General features: G+C 39.7%; 1 protein-coding gene across 2 annotated transcripts in view; it reads right to left on the reverse strand.

Annotated features, from left to right (window-relative positions):
• The window catches only part of slc12a5b (solute carrier family 12 member 5b), a 63,268-nt gene extending 43,769 nt beyond the window's left edge, over nucleotides 1-19,499 (reverse strand). Inside the window, exon 1 of one of the 2 annotated variants that reach the window (XM_058390374.1) lies at nucleotides 19,203-19,499. In XM_058390374.1, the coding sequence (XP_058246357.1) occupies nucleotides 19,203-19,257 (55 nt within the window). In that variant the 5' untranslated portion in view covers nucleotides 19,258-19,499. The remainder of the gene's footprint in view (nucleotides 1-19,202) is intronic. The other variant, XM_058390373.1, reaches the window with a different exon arrangement.
• Nucleotides 19,500-21,358: the final 1,859 nt, after the last annotated feature.

Below are 21,358 nucleotides of genomic sequence, written 5' to 3' on the forward strand. Positions count from 1 at the left end.
CTCTCTCTCTCTGTCTTCCTTTCTTTTCTGTCTGACCTACATAGTGGAACGATGCTGGCGGATTTTGCAAGCAGCTGCCACGCTCAAATCCAATCACATTCACACACAGTCTCTGGACCAGATGCAGCATCCGCAGTAAAAGGGAATGGATCAGACCTGCCATATGCACATAACTGAGATCTATGAGAATAGTTTAGCAGCAAAACATTATTCGTTTAGTTCTTTGCAAAACTGTGATAAGGAACACATGCTTCTAAGCTGCAATATGTTTCTTTGTTTAGCGTGAATACAGTCCTTTTTTTTTTCTTTTGCAAAACAATGAGTTATTCCACAAGAGATTTCATCAGCTACTTCTGATATCACTACATATATACATTTCTACATATCATCCATTTATATATATATATATATATATATATATATATATATATATACTGTATATGTATATAAATGTTATATCTTTGAAGACACACTTAAGGATTTCGGTCCAAGCTTAAGAGTTTGCTCAGCACATTTCAGCCCAGACACAATACAGTGCTGACTTTTCAAAATCTTGTACATTTGATGAGGTTTTACTTTAATAATCAGGAAGCTGATTTACTTCAAACACACATGTATGTATTTTATTTCTATAGCTATGCAGTAGCAGTGCATTGTAACAAGCATGAACTGGACGGTCCGAGTTATTTGCATAATATATTGACAGGTTGTCTTGGCCAGTGAGAGCAGGTATGACATAAACTCCTAAAGCATTAGAATAGAATTAGTACAGGCACCGATGAAGAAGGTGTCAATTATACTAAACTGGACCTAGTAGAAAAACCAAACCCATTCTAGTTTATCATATTACAGTATATTTGACTGTCATCTATTTTATCGTTCCTTCTTATACTTATAAATGTCTCCGTTCTGAGAATGAGTTTCCATAAAATAACTCGTGCCTTCTGTGTAAATTCTGCTCATTGTCTCTACACTGATTCTGACCTGATGGACCATCATGTAATAAACTTCATTAGAGTTAATGAGGTATAGAAATGACCGTTAAGATGGTGACGGATTCCCCATGGGGAAGTGGTATCGGGAAAGCAGAAAGCATTTTCTGTTTATATTTTCAGTAGTTTCTGTTCAGTAGTTTCAGTAGCCTTAACAAAGACTACATCCTGTTGCATGGTGCGTTCATGATAAAGCTGATGGACTCATGGGAATAACGTGAAAACCAGTACATCACTGCCGGAAAATATTACCACCACAATCGCTCCAAATATGACGTTTCTTTTTCATCTAAACCTACACTATATTGCCAAAAGTATTCGCTTACCTGCCTTGACTCGCATATGAACTTAAGTGACATCCCATTCCTAATCCATAGGGTTCAATATGACGTTGGTCCACCCTTTGCAGCTATAACAGCTTCAACTCTTCTGGGAAGGCTGTCCACAAGGTTTAGGAGTGTGTTTATGGGAATTTTTGACCATTCTTCCAGAAGTGCATTTGTGAGGTCACACACTGATGATGGACGAGAAGGCCTGGCTCTCAGTCTCCGCTCTAATTCATCCCAAAGGTGTTCTATCGGGTTGAGGTCAGGACTCTGTGCAGGCCAGTCAAGTTCATCCACACCAGACTCTGTCATCCATGTCTTTATGGACCTTGCTTTGGTCACTGGTGCACAGTCATGTTGGAAGAGGAAGGGGCCAGCTCCAAACTGTTCCCACAAAGTTGGGAGCATGGAATTGTCCAAAATGTCTTGGTATGCTGAAGCATTCAGAGTTCCTTTCACTGGAACTAAGGGGCTCCTGAAAAACAACCCCACACCATAATCCCCCTTCCACCAAACTTTACACTTGGCACAATGCAGTCAGACAAGTACCGTTCTCCTGGCAACCGCCAAACCCAGACTCATCCATCAGATTGCCAGATGGAGAAGCGCGATTCGTCACTCCAGAGAACGCGTCTCCACTGCTCTAGAGTCCAGTGGCGGCGTGCTTTACACCACTGCATCCGACGCTTTGCATTGCACTTGGTGATGTATGGCTTGGATGCAGCTGCTCGGCCATGGAAACCCATTCCATGAAGCTCTCTGCACACTGTTCTTGAGCTAATCTGAAGGCCACATGAAGTTTGGAGGTCTGTAGCGATTGACTCTGCAGAAAGTTGGCGACCTCTTCGCACTATGCGCCTCAGCATCCGCTGACCCCGCTCCGTCAGTTTACGTGGCCTACCCCTTCGTGGCTGAGTTGCTGTCGTTCCCAAACACTTCCATGTTCTTATAATACAGCTGACAGTTTACTGTGGAATATTTAGGAGCGAGGAAATTTCACGACTGGATTTGTTGCACAGGTGGCATCCTATCACAGTTCCACGCTGGAATTCACTGAGCTCCTGAGAGCGACCCATTCTTTCACAAATGTTTGTAAAAACAGTCTGCATGCCTAGGTGCTTGATTTTATACACCTGTGACCATGGAAGTGATTGGAACACCTGATTCTGATTATTTGGATGGGTGAGCAAATACTTTTGGCAATATAGTGTATTTCTCAGGGTGGATATACAGGATAGATATACAGATACAATGTATGCAGTGTATGTGATGTATACTTGAGCTATACATAGAAGAAATGTACACTTAAGACTCCACTTCAGTGCAATAATCTCTAGGAGAGCTCACTAGGGATTTTCTTGTTTAATAAAATGACATCCAGGGAAAATTAAATGTCTAGGTCACATGAGGTCACCAACGCGAGTCTTAAGTGTCGTCGGTTTTATTATTGTTGCTTTCCTGTGTATTCCCTACTGCGACACAAACGCTCCCATGCAGCAAGTAATTATCCAGCAATTTCCAGACTGAATTAAGTCTCTGCTAGCTAAGAAAATGAAGGTGAGGGGACAAGATGAGGAAAAAGAACGAATGATTGCGAGCGAGAGAGAGAGAGAGAGGTTAAAGAAAGTTATTTAGCATTGACAGGTACATCCTGCACCACTGACAAGAACAGCGTCTTCTCATTTCTCCGTGACAGGAGTATTATCTTCTCAAAACTACTATCTATGTGCAGAGCAGGATGAAGGAGTCGTGACCTGTAGTTGCTAAAAATGGCGATCCTTTTTATCATAGCTAATGGCTGCACAGCCTCTGTGTACGTTAACTGTGCCTTGTTTTTCTCCCATCTCTTCTTTCCTCTGTAAATGGAGGCATGCTCTCCGTGTCTTAGGCCACGTTTAAATAAATGAAATATAAATGAAAGCCCTGTTTCCAAAAGCTATAGATCATTGATACAGCTTGTTAGGTTGCCACTGCTCTTGTTTATGGAGCTTATTTCAGTGCAGTGGGCATGGGAGTGGAGTGATTTATGATAAGATTAGTCTATGGCAACATGGTATTCAGACCCATTTTCCTAATTAGTTATTAATTCTGACATACCATTTGAAAGCAATAGTACTCGTAAATAGGTCTACTGAGAGAATTTACAATACTCGCTCAACAAAAAAGGCAAATATGTGTTTTAAATTGGGCTATATTGTTCATTGTTTTGTGTACACAGCCTTTCATTATAGATGTGGGTGAAAAGTAGACGCTTAGAAATATTTCCATCAGCTTCTTGGTCTTAAAGTGTAAGGTACGTCCCAGTGTCCCACGTTTGCCTACATTTTAATAGCAACCAAGATTCAAGAGCATTTCATTTCTATGTTTTAAAAATTTCACCTTTTATATACACACAGTTTGAAAAGCAGCCAAGTGGAAAAATAGGACATGGTTCACCATGTGCTCACGAGAGCCCTATTCTGACGCTCTTCATTCATCAGAGTGATGTATGCATGTAATAAAATCACTCCGTGTCTCATCCGTGATAAAGCGTTCCCATCTGCGTGCAGATGAATGTGAAGTTTGAATACCAACTAAGACTATGATCACAGTATAACATCATGAATTTATTTGAAAGAAAACTAGAATTACACTCTTGTGGCACATTAAGTGAGACTGGCTGTAACTGCATAAAGTGATATGATCCTGGATATGGCATTTCAGAAAACTTGGCCTCTGTGTGTGGGAGAGTGCGGAAAACTAGTTTATCCCAGATACTGATATATATATATGTGTTTATTTTAAAATAAAATTAAGTAATCAAAAACCCTTAAAAATCACCCACACTACTAATCTGGATGGAAATAAAATCAACTGCAAAAGATCACATTTTTTTGCAGATTCTCACGTAATGATTTTACTACTAATAATGATATGTATAATAATTAATGATAATAACAATGATGACAAGATTGTGCTGGAAGGAAACAGAAGGATCCTTTTGACACAACACAGGAAACCGAAGCTCAGCGTAAATAAATGCTCTATAACATACATGCAGTGCACTGACATCTATTCTCTCCAGTCCAGTGCATTATTTTAGTGTGTGTGTGTGTGTGTGTCCTGTGAACATGATACAGATCAGTATTTCCCTGTATGCCTCTCTATATTTTATTTACACAAAATTCCGCACTCCTTTTCTTTAAACTTTACTTCTCCTCTAGAAACGCACCCCCCCACACACAAACACACACACACACACACACCAAAAAGGCCTCTACTGCTCCTGATGTGCCTGGCAGGAACAGCTGGCCATCACAATTTAGCAATGCCATCAATCATTGCCGAACAGGATTACAGCAGGACGCCGTATTAAAATCCTGGATATGGCATTAAGAGACAGTGCTTATATAATGCAGCACACTCTTGTGCAATGACATAATACTCGACCAATTATATAAGAGCTACTGCTCCGACCCTTGACCTAAGTGCACTCATTACACAGAGACCTTTTTTAGCATGTCCTGGGTTAAAGTGTAGAATTGTCTCAATAGCTATGTGGAGTAACATATTAATACCTTGTATAACCTCAACTCCAAGGTTTCCTGATGTCTGGGCGAAAAAGTACAACTCTCTGCTCTTATTGTAGTGTTAAGTTTTGAGGTGATCGATGACTCAGCTTGCTCATGGGTACCGGGCTATATCACAGAGCATCCCACAGGTCTGAAGTATTTTTATAGCACAGCGCTGTTGAATTCTCAAACGTTATGGGTCAAAAGATGCTGAGTAATTTATTATCAGTGCAGCTCTGACAATAGCACCAGCTGCAGCAATAATCGCAGGTTTGAAGTAGCTTCTTCTTCTACAGTGTTATCGTTTCTATAGCAACAACTCAAATCAAGACTACTGTCTTGATTTTGTTTGATATTACTTCTCTTACTGTGTCAACCTGGATTTTCAGTACAGAGGATTCATAAAGGTACATATTATCTGATCATCATCATCATCATCATTATCATCATCATCTCACAACTACAAGGTTTGGGGTTCGATCTTGACCTCTGGGCCGAAGTTACGTTGAATAGTGCAACTCTCGGGTCTGTGAATATATCAGCTCATCTCTTGCTCTTGACCGATCTCTCAGACTAATCACGTCTGATTCATACTGTCTTCTCTTTCTACTTAATGTTCCCTTTATGTTTAATGACACAGTGTACAATAATGACTCAAGGCATAGAGTAAGTGACATATTCAGTTGAAACACTGTAATGAATATGAAGTGAAAGCTTTTAATTAGATCTACTGTGTGTAGAGTCAAAACATTTATGATTACCTATTAAGAAACTGCGAATGATTCTGTATCTGCTGTTAAACGAACAAGAAATGTATGCAGTTATGACAGTTTCCCGTTCTGATTACAGTGTTGGTCATGTCACAGCTGGAATACGTGTGCTGGAGCTGATGTGGCAAGCTTGATAATGAAGACCTTTGACGTGAGGACACTAGGCTACTGATCACCAAAAATACACACATTAATTCACTGTATAGTGTTTATAACGGTGCTGTTAGACACAATATTACCTCGTGTGTGTGTGTGTGAGAGAGTTTTAGGGAATGGATGACCTCCAGGCCAATCTAATTGAAGGAAAGTGCTGCTTTGCTTTAATCCCCGCAGCATGTGCGGCATCTAAAACTGGTTTGTACCATCTGGCCCTCGGTGTTCATCTAACCTATGACAAGCAACGACAAAAATCCGAGCAGATATCACTTTCTGATTCGATCTCTCTCCTGTTTTTTTATTTTTTCCCAAGCAAAACTGCTAAAGCCGACGGTACATTTTGCGGCTGCTTCTGCAGAATTTCATTGTGAAGCTATAAATCAGGGGGCCAGGCCCCACTTAAAGCGCTTCGCACAGATAACAAAGTGAATCGTTAAAAAGAATCCAAGTCACTGTGACTACTTTATCAAAAATATTAAAGGGCTTGTATACAGTAGAGGAAAATGTAATTATTCTCCCACTGTGTATGCGTGTGTGTGTGTGTGTGTGTGTGCATGTGAGTCTCGCTCTTGTTGTAGTGTTATGTGTTGAGGTGATCGATGACTCGGCTTGCTCATGGGTACCGGGACTATATCACAGAGCATCCCACAGGTCTGAAGTATTTTTATAGCTCAGCGCTGTTGAATTCTCAAACATTACGGGTCAGAAGATGTTGAGTAATTGTCTATAATTGCAGCTCTGACAATAGCACCAGCTGCAGCACAAATCGCAGGTTTTGTAGTAGCTTCTGCTTCTACTATGTTACCGTTTCTATAGCGACGACTCACTCTCGTATGGTGGACCCTCCATCTAGTCTACGTGTTAATTAATTTGTTAATTATTAACAAGTTTAAAACATCCTCTGATTTACCAACAGCTTTTACAGCGATCTAATCTATCTAATTGTTGATGTAAGGAGCCATTTAGATGACGTTTACAGGATATTTTCTCTTCATGAGTTTATAAAAGTTTATAAAACTGTTTACAGTTGCTTTGAGGTAAGTGATAACATGAACTCTAAACAGGAACCGTTTTGCTTATGGTCAACAGAATTAAATGGATAAAAATGGCTCAAATTTATAAAAATGTAATTACTGGCCAATTGGTGTAGTGTACGAGGAATATAGTACTTCAGAATGTGCTGATAATGAAAACAATTTTTATTTAACATGGTAGCAGCAATCTCACAGCCTGCCTCAGATTTTATTTTAAGGGAGAAATTAAAATTTAAAATACAGGATTCCTGTCCTGAATTTCTATATTTCCGTAAAGCTGCTTTCTGATGATGTGACCATTTAAATACAATACATATAAATATAATATAATAAATAAATATAATAAATATTTGATCAGAAATATAAATAAAAAAACAAATATATATATATATATATATATATATATATATATATTGAAATATTTTGCTATAATATGGTAAGTTGCCATGTTTTATGTATTACATACTCAGTTTTCAAGTCTTGCAGTAATGCGTATCAGAGAGAAGAAGGTTTTTCAGTCTACGGTTTTTGTTCGATTGTTCGACCAAAATTCTAAATATGAACATTAACGTACAGCCATCACTCAGGAAGTACAGTGTATTAGAGATACCGACTGCTTTATAACAAGCGTAGCTCTCCTGAACAGAAGCGCTTGAAACGGTTAGTGTCATTTTTTTTGCTCCTTCACCAGCTCCACTGTCACCATCTCACACTCCATGCTTCACATCAAGGTTCCCACGGCAACAGCGGCAGGTGCTTTTATTTTCTCTTTGGGTCTTGTCTCCATCCTGTTCTCAGTGTTTCATTATGTAGATTGTTCTTACAGGTCTTTTGTTTTCCCTGATTAGTTTGTTCATGTAACTTTATTCCACTGTCTGGTTGCAAAATTCTTGTCATGCATTAAGCCTAAAAAACTAGGCAATATTTTCCCTGCGTGCCTTCAGAAAAATATTATTTCCTGGTTTTAAAACCTGCTAAATGCCTGCTTGCCTAGTCTGCCTTATACTGACCCCCTGCTTTGGATACTTCTTCTTCTTCTTCTTCTTCTTCTTCTGTACCTGTAAATTCTTTGGTAAAAAAATAATATATCACCAGCCAAAATATTGAATATACAGTAAATGTTATATGATGTTATGTGAAGATCAGTTATGACATCATGTTAGCAAACTCAGTGTGTGTTCTCTATATTGCTAGCATCCAGGGTCATTCCTCTTCCTGTTTATGACTAATAGCATCCAGGCTGCTCAATCTAACATTCATACCTGTGTCTCATTTATCACATTGGCATAAAAATGTCATGACCTCTTTGTCACACCAGCTGGCACTAAATGATTTCTACTGGTGACTCAAATCAGCTTCCATCCTGTTGCATGGAAAATGATGAAATACAGAGCGAATGTAGAAATACCCCCTCCGAATGGGGGTCTAATAATTAAAAAAAAAAAAAAGTTAAATTGTGAATACATTATAGAATAAGCAATTACGGATCGCAAAGTTAAACCCTATAGTCAAAAATGGTGTTGTGCTGCTGTACTACTTGTGCTCTGAGTCGCCTGGGATAAGACACCAGGTTCCCTTAGACCCTTTGTGGGATTAGCGCTACAGAAAATGGACAGATGGATGGAGGGTCAGTCAATAATTCATAAAACTCTGTGTCTATTCCGCCATAACCGTCACAGCAGGGCCTCAGAAAGAGTATGTGATTTCCTGGATTTTTATTTTAATTAATTAATTATTTTTATTATTTTATTTATTTTATATATTTTATTTATATTTATTTATTTATTTATTTATTTATTTATTTATTTATTTAATCCACCTAAAAAATCAAGTTATTTCTATTTAAAAGTCTTCAGTCTATAAGTTATTTCTATTTAGACTATCCATCTAAAAAAGAAGAGTTTCTATTTAGAAGTTAGTTCTATTTATAATATTAATATAAAAATTCTAGTTATTTCTATTTAAAGGCCACTTCTATTTAAAATATCTTTTAAATAAACACTAGTTATTTCTATTTAAAAGTCTTCTATTTGGAAGTTACTTCTACTTAGAATGTCAATATTTTAAAAAAAATTCTATTTAGAAGATTTCTAATCCTAAACATTTTTGCGTGCTCTTGTGTTTCTAGCACCATCCCATCTGCAGTGTAACTCTCTCTTCGGTACTATAGCTGGGGAGTTTTACTATTCTGACAGGTTGTGTTTAAAAACAAACACAAGCCGTGTCGAATGTATTCAGCGAAGAGAAAATGTAATTATAGGATTCTCCTCGATGCTGTGTAATTATAACATTATAGTGTAATGTATAACACTGTATTATGTAACAGCTATAATATTATGTAACAGCTATAATATTATGTAACAGCTATAAGAATGTAATTAAGCCATTATCACTGTATCCTCTTATTGTACTACGATGTTTCTGGAAAAAAATGACAATGGACGTGACATCTAAAGATATTAGTATTTGTAAAACCAGACGAGGTTAAAGTTAGTTCAGAGAGTTAGGATTTAATATTGAAGTCAGAAACTGCAGAAAATGGTGCATAATATAGTGTACTGTCTGTGTGTGTGTGTGTGTGTCTGACTCTGTGTGTGTGTCTGTCTGTCTGTGTGTGTTTGTGTGTCTGTCTGACTCTGTGTGTGTGTATGTGTCTGTCTGTCTGTCTGTGTGTGTTTGTGTGTCTGTCTGACTCTGTGTGTGTGTCTGTCTGTCTGTGTGTGTTTGTGTGTCTGTCTGACTCTGTGTGTGTGTCTGTCTGTCTGACTGTGTGTCTGCCTGTCCGTGTGTGTATGTGTGTGTGTATATGTGTGTGTGTCTGCCTGTGTGTGTGTGTGCATACCAACTAAGCACTGGTCTCTCTCCATCCATTCACAGGTCAACACTAATTTCCCTTTTCGCTGACATGACTACAATCAGACTATCAGCCGAACACAAACATGTGTGTGTGTGTGTGTGTGTGTGAGAGTGCGTGTGTGTTCAGAATAATAATAGAAAAGTAATTATAGTGAAATGCACACAGGGGAATCAGGCACACACCAACCACTGCAGCCTCACACACACACACACACACACAAATAGCATAATCTTAGATTCAGAGCAGTGATGGATTGCTCTAATTAAGGCTGATATTCATCAACTAGTGCAGGCTTTCTTGCTATCGCTCTAGCTCTAGATATGTGGCTTTATCTGCACTGGATGTTAATTCGCACAGATGCGCAGAGTCTTCCCCTCTCACCGATAACAATCTGACTGCCAAAGCCACTGTAAATTTACCCAACAAATCATTTTCAGTTTCTCTCTCTCTCTCTCTCTCTCTCTCTCTCTATCTCACAGTGTCTCACACATACACAAAACCAGCTCCTGATTGCATCAATGTCTTGAATAGCGAGCTAGCTAGGCAATAACATCTATCAGAAAACATTTGTTTGGGTTTGGCTTCATGTAATGGATATGTGCTGCTAGTGTTTGGCTGATGACACACACATTACGCAGCTAAACAGTGGGTTCTACCAGAAGCTGTCATTAACCCAGCATGTGTATCCTACTACACTCTCTCTAATGGATAGGCTTATGGTTTATATTTATTTATAATAAATAAAGTTTATTAAAGCAGAACCAGTGAAGATCACTGAAAAAAATGGTCTGAAAATGGCCCTGGAAAGTGTAGTCAAACATGATGAGAACTATAAGAACTCATATAAATATAATAGCTTTCTAAGAAGTGAACCATGTGGTTGTGCTTAATGGATCCCACCATTGAGAACCCTGGTTTATAAGATACAGTTCATAAACTGTGACATATAGGAATGGATGTTATCGATGAAATGATGATGTAACTGTTTAACTTCTGGTTTGAAAAGGAAGTTGTTAATGTCCTTCCTCGATTTTTCCTTTCTCAGTCAATATAATATAGCATTGCTATCAACACAGTGAGAGTGAGAAGCATTTGAGTAGCAAAAGCACTAGCAAAGCTAATGAAGGGAATTATTCATGATTTCACATCATTTTTTTTTGTGACTGTTGAAGCTTGAAATGTGTAAATTTGCACTGGCTGTTTCTATTATTTCTAGTTTTTTAAATCAAACTGTTTAATTTCTCTCTTTAGAAAACTACTTACATTAGTACATCTATATGATAGCTCTACTCATGTACGACCCACAGGAATTTAAGAGGGCTTTGGTTAAATGAACGCTCAAATCTGTGAAAAATCTCATTTTGAAAAACTGTAATCTCCTCTAATCTCCTCCTATTCTGGAGTTTGTTTGATTTTGGGTTCATTTCTGTGATCGTGAAATTGCAAAAATCCTGGCTGGGCTGAATACACAAGCTGTAACTCCATTGATAAGCTTGATGTATCTGATAGTGAAAGTATTCATTTAATCACACTGTCGAAAGGTGCTTCTGATACTTTCTCATAGCAAAAGACAAATGGTGTAACACGTACATATACCAGACAGTGAAGATAAATGTGAAACATGCTAGACTACATCACCTAATCTTTCCAACAAATTCATGCAGAAAATGTGTATGACTTAGTGGGACAGCACTAGCCAAAGGAACGTCCTGCTTGTCCTGAGTGGAACAACAGAGAAGGTTTCAACTTTTGTTGAGAGTTTGAAGCTTTGAATCCCAATGATGATTTAGATTCATTTAGCAGACGCTTTTATCCAAAGCAGTGTACAATTATGCTGAGCAGATGAAGGTTAAGGGTCTTGCTCAAAGCCCCAATAGTGACAGCTTGGCAGTACTCGGTGTTCCCAAGATAGGTGCAGTGACCCTGCTCAGGATAAACGGTTACTGAAAATGAATGTTCATTCTAATGCAGTCCCTGGTGCAAAAAAATCCTTTCTAATTGTTTTTGACCTCATGACTTCCATTAACAATGAAATCACTTAATAGAAACCATTAGGCCATTTCTAATTAAAAAGAGGTTTTTTTTTCTCTCTCTGCAGTGGCTTCTGTACCAAACAATATGTTCCTTGGAGTTTTCTCAATGAAGATTTCTCATTTTCTTTTAACCATGCTTTGCTGGTATTGACCACATTTGCCTGTTTGATATTTGCCATCTTAGGCATCATAGGCACTTTTCTTCAAGCATTCAGCTACACCATGATAGAACCTGAGAGGCAATTTGAGAAAAAACATGCAGGTGGCTGGCTTTACATTTACTCTGCCTGGTTGGTAGCTGTTCTGTGATCAGGGAAACCTGGTGGGTGGGAATTGGCAGGTCACCAAATTGGGGCGAAAATGTGGGGAAAAAAGTGCTGCTTACAATGCACACTGTAAAACCTGTGCCAAGAAATGCGTTCTCAGTGATGCGCAGATCTAAAATAGGTTTTGCTCCAATTAACACCAACATTGTCTGGCAGAGAAACATGTCCATAGGGGCTGAGACAGTGAACTTTAAAAAATGGACGCTGCATCTGTAGCCAACACGCTGACTCAGACTAAATAAACATCCAGTCTCTCAGTGTACAGAAGACTGATACAGTTCTGGTAGCCTATGGAGCTTACTTGCATTACAGAATGTTGTGATGCTACTGAACCCAAACAAGCAAATTGGGAATTCTTTGTAATTTGATACATCCCTGTTGGGCCAACAGCCATGTCTGAGGTTAGACTTCTTCTGCTCCAGTGACCGAAGATGAGCTGCTGGAATTTCTGGGTAAGCACCATATATACACAGAGGTCCAGATGTCCCAGGAGTGATGCATAGGGTAGCTGTAGAAAAATCTCATATGCTGTTCACAGCGGTGTAAAAGAAACTCAGTGACCTTGAATGGTGAGTAAATTAAAAAGAACAATGCCGTTCTTAGGATTTCAGGAGTATGATGAAATTCCCTAGAAAATAATAGACACAACCTCGAAGGTAAAGACCTGTATTTAGTGCATGAAAAGCAATACATAAGTCACATCTTTCAGCCTGGATTATACTTGTGTTTAACTAAGCATATGCAAGATGGCTGCTGTGCAGTTAAAGCAATATTCGGAGCGCCGCAGGTTTATGCTCTTCGAAAATTAATTCAATGCATCTGCATGGTGTGAAACAAATGTAAATAGTGGAGAAAGTCTAGCACCATGTTGTCTGCAATTGATTATACAAATGAGTATCATGTTTCAATTAAATACTTACATACAAAGGTCTGTTTTGTGTACAGGTCTGCCAAATGCCATAGACGTAAAAGTAAATGGATCTAGATTTCAATTTGAGATTCATCTCATTAATACTGTATGAAAGCAGTAATGTTTAAAGAGAAACAAAATTTGTAAGTGTGTTTAACATTGTTGTACCTAGAAACCTGATAGAGTTGTTTTTGGCTCCAATTGGTTGTTCCAATGTTCCAGGTGTACATAATATACACAGGCAAGAACAGGTATGTTACCAATGTTGCTTGACTTTCCCCTGCTTCTGCTTGCAAAGTCATGTATCAATTATAAATCAGGCCTTAGTGCTGCCAGGTAAAGCCAGGTGACTTCAAGGTGTATGTGTACGGTTCAACAGTTGCCGCTGCCAGTTAACAGAAAAGTTCTACAAAGCCTGTCATGATGACAAGATACCTCATGAGGCAACATTTACCCCAGCTCCGAACAATAAGCACCATTTACTTCTCTGAAAATTTTCATCACCCAGGATTCAAGCAGATGCCTCAAAGGATGTTGCAAGCCTGATGCAAGCTAAACAACCAACTGCTTGTGTATCCGGAGCTTTGTCTGACAGAAGACAAAACTACAACAAATGGAACTCTTCAGACCACAGAGTTGGTTCTGAAAAGATTGCATCAGCACATGTATGGTGTTGGGTATCAATGTGGTGCGGGAAATAGCATTTCTGCCTCACAGCTCCAGGGTCCATGGCTCGATCCTGAGATAGCCTGTGATCAGTTTTACATGTTATACCCATGCAGGTTTCCTTTGGGTTCTCTGGTCCCTCTCACTTACTGAAAACCTGCCAGCAGATGGACTGGAATGCGTGTCTGAAATGCACCCTTGTAATGGACTGGCATCCCATTCAATGAATGAATGACTTCAGAAAGTCAGATTCATGTCATCCTGATGATATACCCTTGCCAGAAATTTATCAATTGTGGATACTGTGTTCAAGAATAGTTAAGATGTTCTGAATCAATGTTATCTCAGTAAGGAGAAGGTCATACACACTGCAGTACAGGAACCTGTCTACTGGACAGCATAATGCAAATCTTTGAAAAAAACTAATGCTGAAGGCAACGCAGAGAATACAGAATACAGTCACATTAATTCATTAAACACATTATCTATGTTGACGATGGACTAGGAAAGGTGGGCAAGCATATTTTAGGCCGTAATGCTAAGATGGGGGTTCTGAAGTTGGGGCAAACAGAATAAGTGCTGGACACAATGACACATTCTGTCATTCACTCAAAATTCAGGTCTGTTTTTATGATGAATGGGATTTCATGTTAAAATTGACACCTTTAAGTTGTTAAGGACAATTTACACTGTGGAATTCATAATGAACTCAGACAGTACAGGTGTAGTAGCTTCTCATTGGATATGTACTGTAGGGTTGAAACCTTAAACCCCTGTGAATGTTTGTAGGCTATCAAACAGTGGCAGTTATAAAAGTGACAGAACTGCAGCACTATATAGTTGGTTCCAGAAGTAAACATGACAATGAGTATTGCATGAAGGGCATACACTGGGTCAAGCCAACTAGGCAATCTTTTTATAACTATAAAGACGTATGACAATGACTGAAAGCTTGAACCACTTGCTTCCAGCAGCTACAGTGCAAAACCTCAAGGAATCAAGTGAATAAGAGATGTTCACCTGCCACCTGCTTTTTTCCAAATAGGAGGGTGAAGGAACATGTGGCAGAACAGGTCAACAAACCTGTCTGCACAATGTCACCATATTTCATCCAGACATCAGTGGCCCATTCAAGTGCTTTCGCAATGATCTGTAAGTTGATGATGAGCTGAGCCATGTTACCTTTATCAAACCTGATCTCTGGAGAGGAGTACAGTTGGCACAGTAGTTGGAAACCTGGGCATGTCATACTAGTCAAGTTGCTTGTTACCTGACGTGGGCACCAGTACTGGAATTCATCACTTGTTGAAGTTAGCTAGGGAGACTTCCTAGTGTTGCAAAGATTTACTGGCCAAGATTTACTGTTGCTGTTCCCTGACTACACTGCCATGAGCAGAGCGAACTGCTGGAATTGTACTCTATCATGAAGCAGGCATATGAATACTAGAGCAGCATTTCTGGTCCAAATAACACCTGGTACAAATAACACCACAAAGATATGATTGATATCTCATATTAACTGTTCTTTGTAAGGTAGCTTGGTTGCGCAGCAGGTACCGCAGTGTCCTCGGTTTAATCCAGAGCTCATGCTACTAGAATTTCACATATTCTCCCCCTGGTCATGTGTGTTTTCCTATCAGTTCCCCAGTTTACTTCCACCCACTAAACATATCTGTAAATAGGCAACTCGAAATTGAACGTATGAATGTTGCAATGTAACAGAATAGTGGCCCTTTTAGGGTGTATTGCTATTTGTATACCTACATTTGCATGAACATTTATCCATTTACAGATGCTATAATCCAAAGTGATTTACAATTCAGCTGACAAAATGAAGGTTGAAGATCTTGCTCAAAGGCCTAACAGTGACAGTTTTTCTGAGGCTTTGCTTGACCCTGATTAGGGTAAACTGCATACAGAAAATTCAGATTCTTTGTAATGTATTTGACCTAATGAATTTCATTAGCAATTAAATCATTAGATATGTAATAGAAACAATTAGGCCATTACTGATTGAGTGAGTTTTTATACACACTGGACCAAGCAACATGCCAAGTAAAATTTCTCATTTTGCACATACTGTTATTAATATTTTCTTATATACTTGCTATTATACTTGTTTTCCTAGTATCCTGCTCTGGTACTGCCTATTTTTCTTTAACAAGGGTTGCAGGAGACAGCGCAAACATTGCTTTGGGACAGCCTTACGAATGATGACTCAGTGGTATGGTGGTAACTATCATAGAGCCATGATTGAGACATTGAGCTAGAATATTATTAAATTTCTCCACTTAGAAGTCGATTTGCAGCAGAAAAATGACTGAATGTTAAAGAGTACCTGCATATGTTCTGGCCCCTGATGTGATGTATGACTGTGATTAGTGTGTGGTGTGGTACTGCTCTATTATCTCATTCATGGGTAAAACTGCTATAGGTCATTGCTCTACGTTCGGTGTCAATCATCACTTTCCCACCATTTACTATTTCACCTAATCCAGAACCTCATCTACAGATAAATGTCAAGAGGTGGCAAAGCAATCAGAATAATCTCCATCCCAGCAGGAGGAGGACCTTCAGCCAAAAAGCAGTCTGGCAAAGGCATAATTTGGCATGCTTGAGTGTCAGACAGTTTGAAGTATGTGCTAAAATATGTGTGTACTGCTCACACTCTGCTCATTGATTTGTAATGTTTATGCTCCTAAATCGTGTGACATTGCTCAGTACAATTCCAGGTTCTTGAAAATCTTGCTTGATGCTCAGTTCCAAAAAATCTGGAAGACAGCTGATTGCAAGATCTCTACACGGCTCAGTCACGGCATTATTTCTGTCATTTGGCAACTGAAGACAAATACACTTGCCAGAAAGATTCATAGGGCATCTGATTGAGACTAGAGGTGTGCATTGGAACTGGGATCCCAGGGGATGCAACAGAAAAGATGCACAAGATGGCTTTTTTACTTTCACGCAGGCGCACTTGAGTGGTGAGATATGCATTTACAGCTTCATTCATTAATCCATAACAACTGCCTGGTCAGGGTCAGGCTGCCTTAAATTAAGCTATCTGTTTTGGGATATAAAACTATTATATATTCGATTGCTTAAATTGAAAACATCACAGGCAGGTGCAAAGAAAAATAACAAATTCATGAGCAAGACCTAAAAGAACAGATCTCTATTTGAGATCACATTTGCCCTCAAGTGATGAAGTAGAGGTTGAGGAACTGGCGGACTTTACACAGCATGCTGTCAGTGCTGGTATTTCCAGTCTAGTATTGTCCAGTGTTTCTGGGGCATGGTGGGAAGAGATCAATAATAGGGTTAACACCTTACCAATTTCGGCCACACCCAACTGAGGTTTAAATCTGAATACAGATGCAGGTACTGACACATACATGGATATACGAAGCGCTAAACAGATGCAGGTAATGGTACTGCACTCATTTACACTCCTAATTTCTAGGTTAATTCTCTATACATTTTTACAGCTTGCCTAGATGTTTGGTTTTTCAGGACACCTTATGGACGTACCCAACATTACAGTATAGTTTAGTTTTTTTTTCTGTGCATGGAAATATTTGGAAGTGTTTGTGATTGCGAATAAAATGTCAAGGACCAAACATGAATCCATTCTGAATAGGCAAGGCACAATAGCTGTGACATTCTGTTAACATGCTGTAATTGAGTTATTCTACACAACTCTGCGGGTAGGATTTTAGAGAATTTTAGCCTTCAGTTCTAAATGAGCGTTCGATGGCATTTATTGTCTGTTGGCAAAGACGAAATGATGGCAATACCATGCATGTTGAGAAGCTTTTAAGGGGATCTAACGGCTCTTCTGTGTATTATGATCTCATCTTCTGATGTTAATGTAGTCTGATAGAGAATAAAAGCGACAACACAGTGACTGTTTTGGCACAGCTTTAGGGAACAAATCCCTAAGCTTGGTGACCAAATTGGTAGCAGCACTGCAGCACTGTCCCAATTCCCCATAAAAAAGAGGGAGCGACAGCGAGTCAGATCTAAAAGCCAGTCATCACTGGAGTATGGAGCAAAAGCAAAAGCGTTTTCAGTGCTTAAAAATAACAAAAGGCAAATAAAATGAGTAAAATCCTATAGGTCATGAGATCAAGAAAGAAACAAAGTAATTGCTGGGTTTTGGCTATATAAGGAAAAATTGCTCCTACCAGTACTATTATTAGTATGTCTGATGTCCTGTAATACAGCATTAGATCACTGAAATATTTAAGACCAAGACCGTTTAATTCTCTGCACATCAATACATTTGTATTGGGTATTAGAATGAGCGTGATGTTTAATATGAAGATAAAAGGAAGAGAAAGCTTAAGCACTGCAGCACTTCTAGCACAGGCCAGATCCAGACAGAGCAGACCTGCAGTGCTCCTCTAAAGCAGAGCAGACCTTGAGATCAGATGAGCACTTGTAAATTCAATAATCAGATCAGGAAAACTAGAATTTTTTAATGATTAATGAAGCATGGATATATGTTAATTTAGTACGCAGCATTTGGATTTTTTGTTCCCTAATAAGATTACAGCATACACACATCATTATATGCATACACACATCATAGGAATCCTAAAATTTGGCATATAAATATCTTGCAAGAGAAATGAGCTTCATCCACATCAGTTGTTTCCATCTGAACTTCTGCTTGTCTAGCTCTTATCATCTGTCTCTGCCTATCATCTCCTCATCCCCTGATCATCAGAGCTGCACACAGACAGGTCTCTGCTCCTGCTCTACTGCAGAGGGTCCGTGAAAGGTCCATGAGCCTGCACTGAAATAAAGCAGTCTGACATCGCTTTCTTTCATCTCACTGAAAAGAAAACTCCTGCATATGAAACAGAGGAATTTCGGGAGGAAAACACCTCCAATCCTCAGATACAACACATTCCGCAGCAGATCCACCGCACACACTGCAGCGGAGGCTCGCAGCAACACACACACCTCAGTCACCTCAGTATGAAGGGTAGGATTAAAAGAGGGAGATGAGGGGGCAGAGAGAAAGAAGACTGATGCAGGCTGATGAGACTATGCCTGTGTGGGACTTCTGTCACACATCCATCCATAACGCATCAGGCATGCACTAGACGTGCCGTACTGCCTGTCCTTCCTCAGTCAGAGGCAGAAAACATTATCATTCTCCTCACAGCAACCTTGCAGTGTGAGCTTGTGCCAAAACTCTCTCACCTCTCTCTCTCTCTCTCTCTCTCACACACACACACACACACACATACACATACACATACACATACACACACACACTCATTACTTTCCCATACCTCATTTAATATTTCACTGTCACCCTGGTTACTTCATGCACACACACATACCCGCTTACTGTACAGGTACCAGGTCACACACAAGCACACTGGACAGGTATCAGGAACAGCGTCACACACACACACTCGCACATTTGCAGGTATGACTGCAGGATACGCATTTGTGTCAAGCTTTATTAAATACCAAACCGCCTTCTCAGGACAGGTCAGTTGTTTCACGAGAGCTCTCTCTCTCACACATACACACACACACACACACACATGCAGTTGCCACTTACCCTGGCTGTTGGTGCCCCCATCCCCCTCCTCGCAGTCGGTTAGGTTGTTGAGCATCTTCTGGGAGAGAGAGGACCAGAGCTCCCACTATCACTGCTGGTGCACTGCCGCTGCCTCGGCTGCCTCCGCTGATGCTGCTGCTGCTGCTGCTGCTCTGTCCAGCAAGGAGGGAAAAAACACACACAGCAGAGAGAGAGAGAGAGAGAGAGAATGCAAGGAGGAGGAGGAGGAGGAGGAGGGAAAGCGAGCAGCATTAACTCTCTCGCTCTCTCCTAAAGAAAAAGAGCAATAAAGCAGCCTTCTTGATGTTGCTCTGCATGTTGCACCTCTCTCTCTCTCTCTCTCTCTCTCTTTCTCTCTCTCTCTCATTCTCTCTCTCTCTGCCTCTCCAGGAGGAGGGGTGTGTGTGAGCAAGAGCCTGCAGGGGAGTACATGATGGAATGCCTAAGAGCATGGCTTTTCTTATACATTTCTCCCCCAAAAGTCAGTCTACATCTTTAAAATAAACGCTTTATTCATAAATGACGAATTACCTCTGCTTTCTTCTTGCCATCTAATCCACACACCAGAAATCTGGAAGAAAGGGAAAGACAGATTCCCTGATGCATAAGAAATGAAGAGAAGGTCCTCTTTAGAAGAAGACATGCTATAAGGTGCTTCAGTGTCTCTTGTGGGTTCTTGTGGTACAGTTAGGTCCCATATAAAAGAAACATAAAAAATTCTGCTATAATGTGGCCTGTAATATGGACCATTAGTTCCTAATCACGCAGAGAGAAACACTAGCATGAAAGCACTGAAGCGTCCTTCAACAATGTATGCATCCTGAACATCCTCCATCAATTTATTCAATCTTTATTCATCCGTTATCCAACTGTCATACATACATCCTGGGTATCCTCCATCCTCCACCCTCCATCTATTCACTTCTTGATTCTGAGCATCAGCCATTCTTTCTATCTACTATTTCTCTGTCTATCCTGAGCACCATGCACTACCCATTTATTCATTATGAGCATCAGGTATTTATCCATCCATCCTAAACATCCACCCTGAACACCCATCCATCCACCTATCCATCAATGCATCCATTTATTCTGAACATCATCCCTCCATCCATCCACCCATCCATCCATCCATCCATCCATCCTGAGCACCCGCTATATCCATTCTGAACATCTACTCCTCCATTCATTCCCTGATTTTTAGCATGTCCCATCCATCCCTCTTGATCATTAGCTATTCTTACATCCATCCTGCATATTCATTCATCCATTCCATTTTAGCATGTCCTATTCCTTCATCCATATATTAGTTCATCCAGTCATCTTGCATGTGTAGCTGAATTTCTCCATTCACTCTATTCTCTATAAACCATGCTGAGCATCTCTTATTCCTCCATCCATCCTGAACATGATCCATCCATCCTGAGTATTGTTACTTCTCTGTCCATTCATCCACCCATTCATAACTCATGAACATCAATCCATCCATCCATCAGCCATTCCTCCATCCACTCTGAATATCCATCTCTCCAGCATGATCCTCCCATTTTGAGCATATGTTCCTCTATTGTTAGGATCTATTATTCATCCATCCATCCATTGCTTTCCAACCATCCATTCTTTCTGAGCATCTATCCATCAATTTCTTCATCCTTCCATCCATTCATCTTCAGATACACATTGATCAGCCTCTATCTATTCTGCATTCATTTACCTCTTTATACATCCTAAGAATCATCCATCTGGTTCTATTTTCATTCATCCAATATCCATCTGTCTTGAGTATGCTCCATCCATCCATCCAGTCTTTTATCATTTCTAAAATCATCCCTTATTTCATCCTGGTCATCCTTCATTCCTCCTACAGCCATCTGTATTGGATCACCTTTATCCACTAATTCTACATCCTTTATCTCTCCATCTTTAGTATCACAATACATTAATTCTGAACATCCTCCAACCATTCACCCATCCTGACATTCTGCTGCCGTAAACAAAGCACAGTTTCCAGAATGGCACAACTATCAAAGGTTTCTCTATGTCTAAGGCTTGTCCTGATTAGATCTGTGACTGGAAGTCGAAAAGGGCATTAACTGTATCTCCTCTTCTGGTGAGAAGGATAGCCCTGCTTCCCTGTCGCTCTGTTGGTCAGTCCG

The sequence above is a fragment of the Hemibagrus wyckioides genome, linkage group LG05 (genome assembly GCF_019097595.1).
Source record: "Hemibagrus wyckioides isolate EC202008001 linkage group LG05, SWU_Hwy_1.0, whole genome shotgun sequence".
Taxonomy (NCBI): Eukaryota; Metazoa; Chordata; class Actinopteri; order Siluriformes; family Bagridae; genus Hemibagrus; species Hemibagrus wyckioides.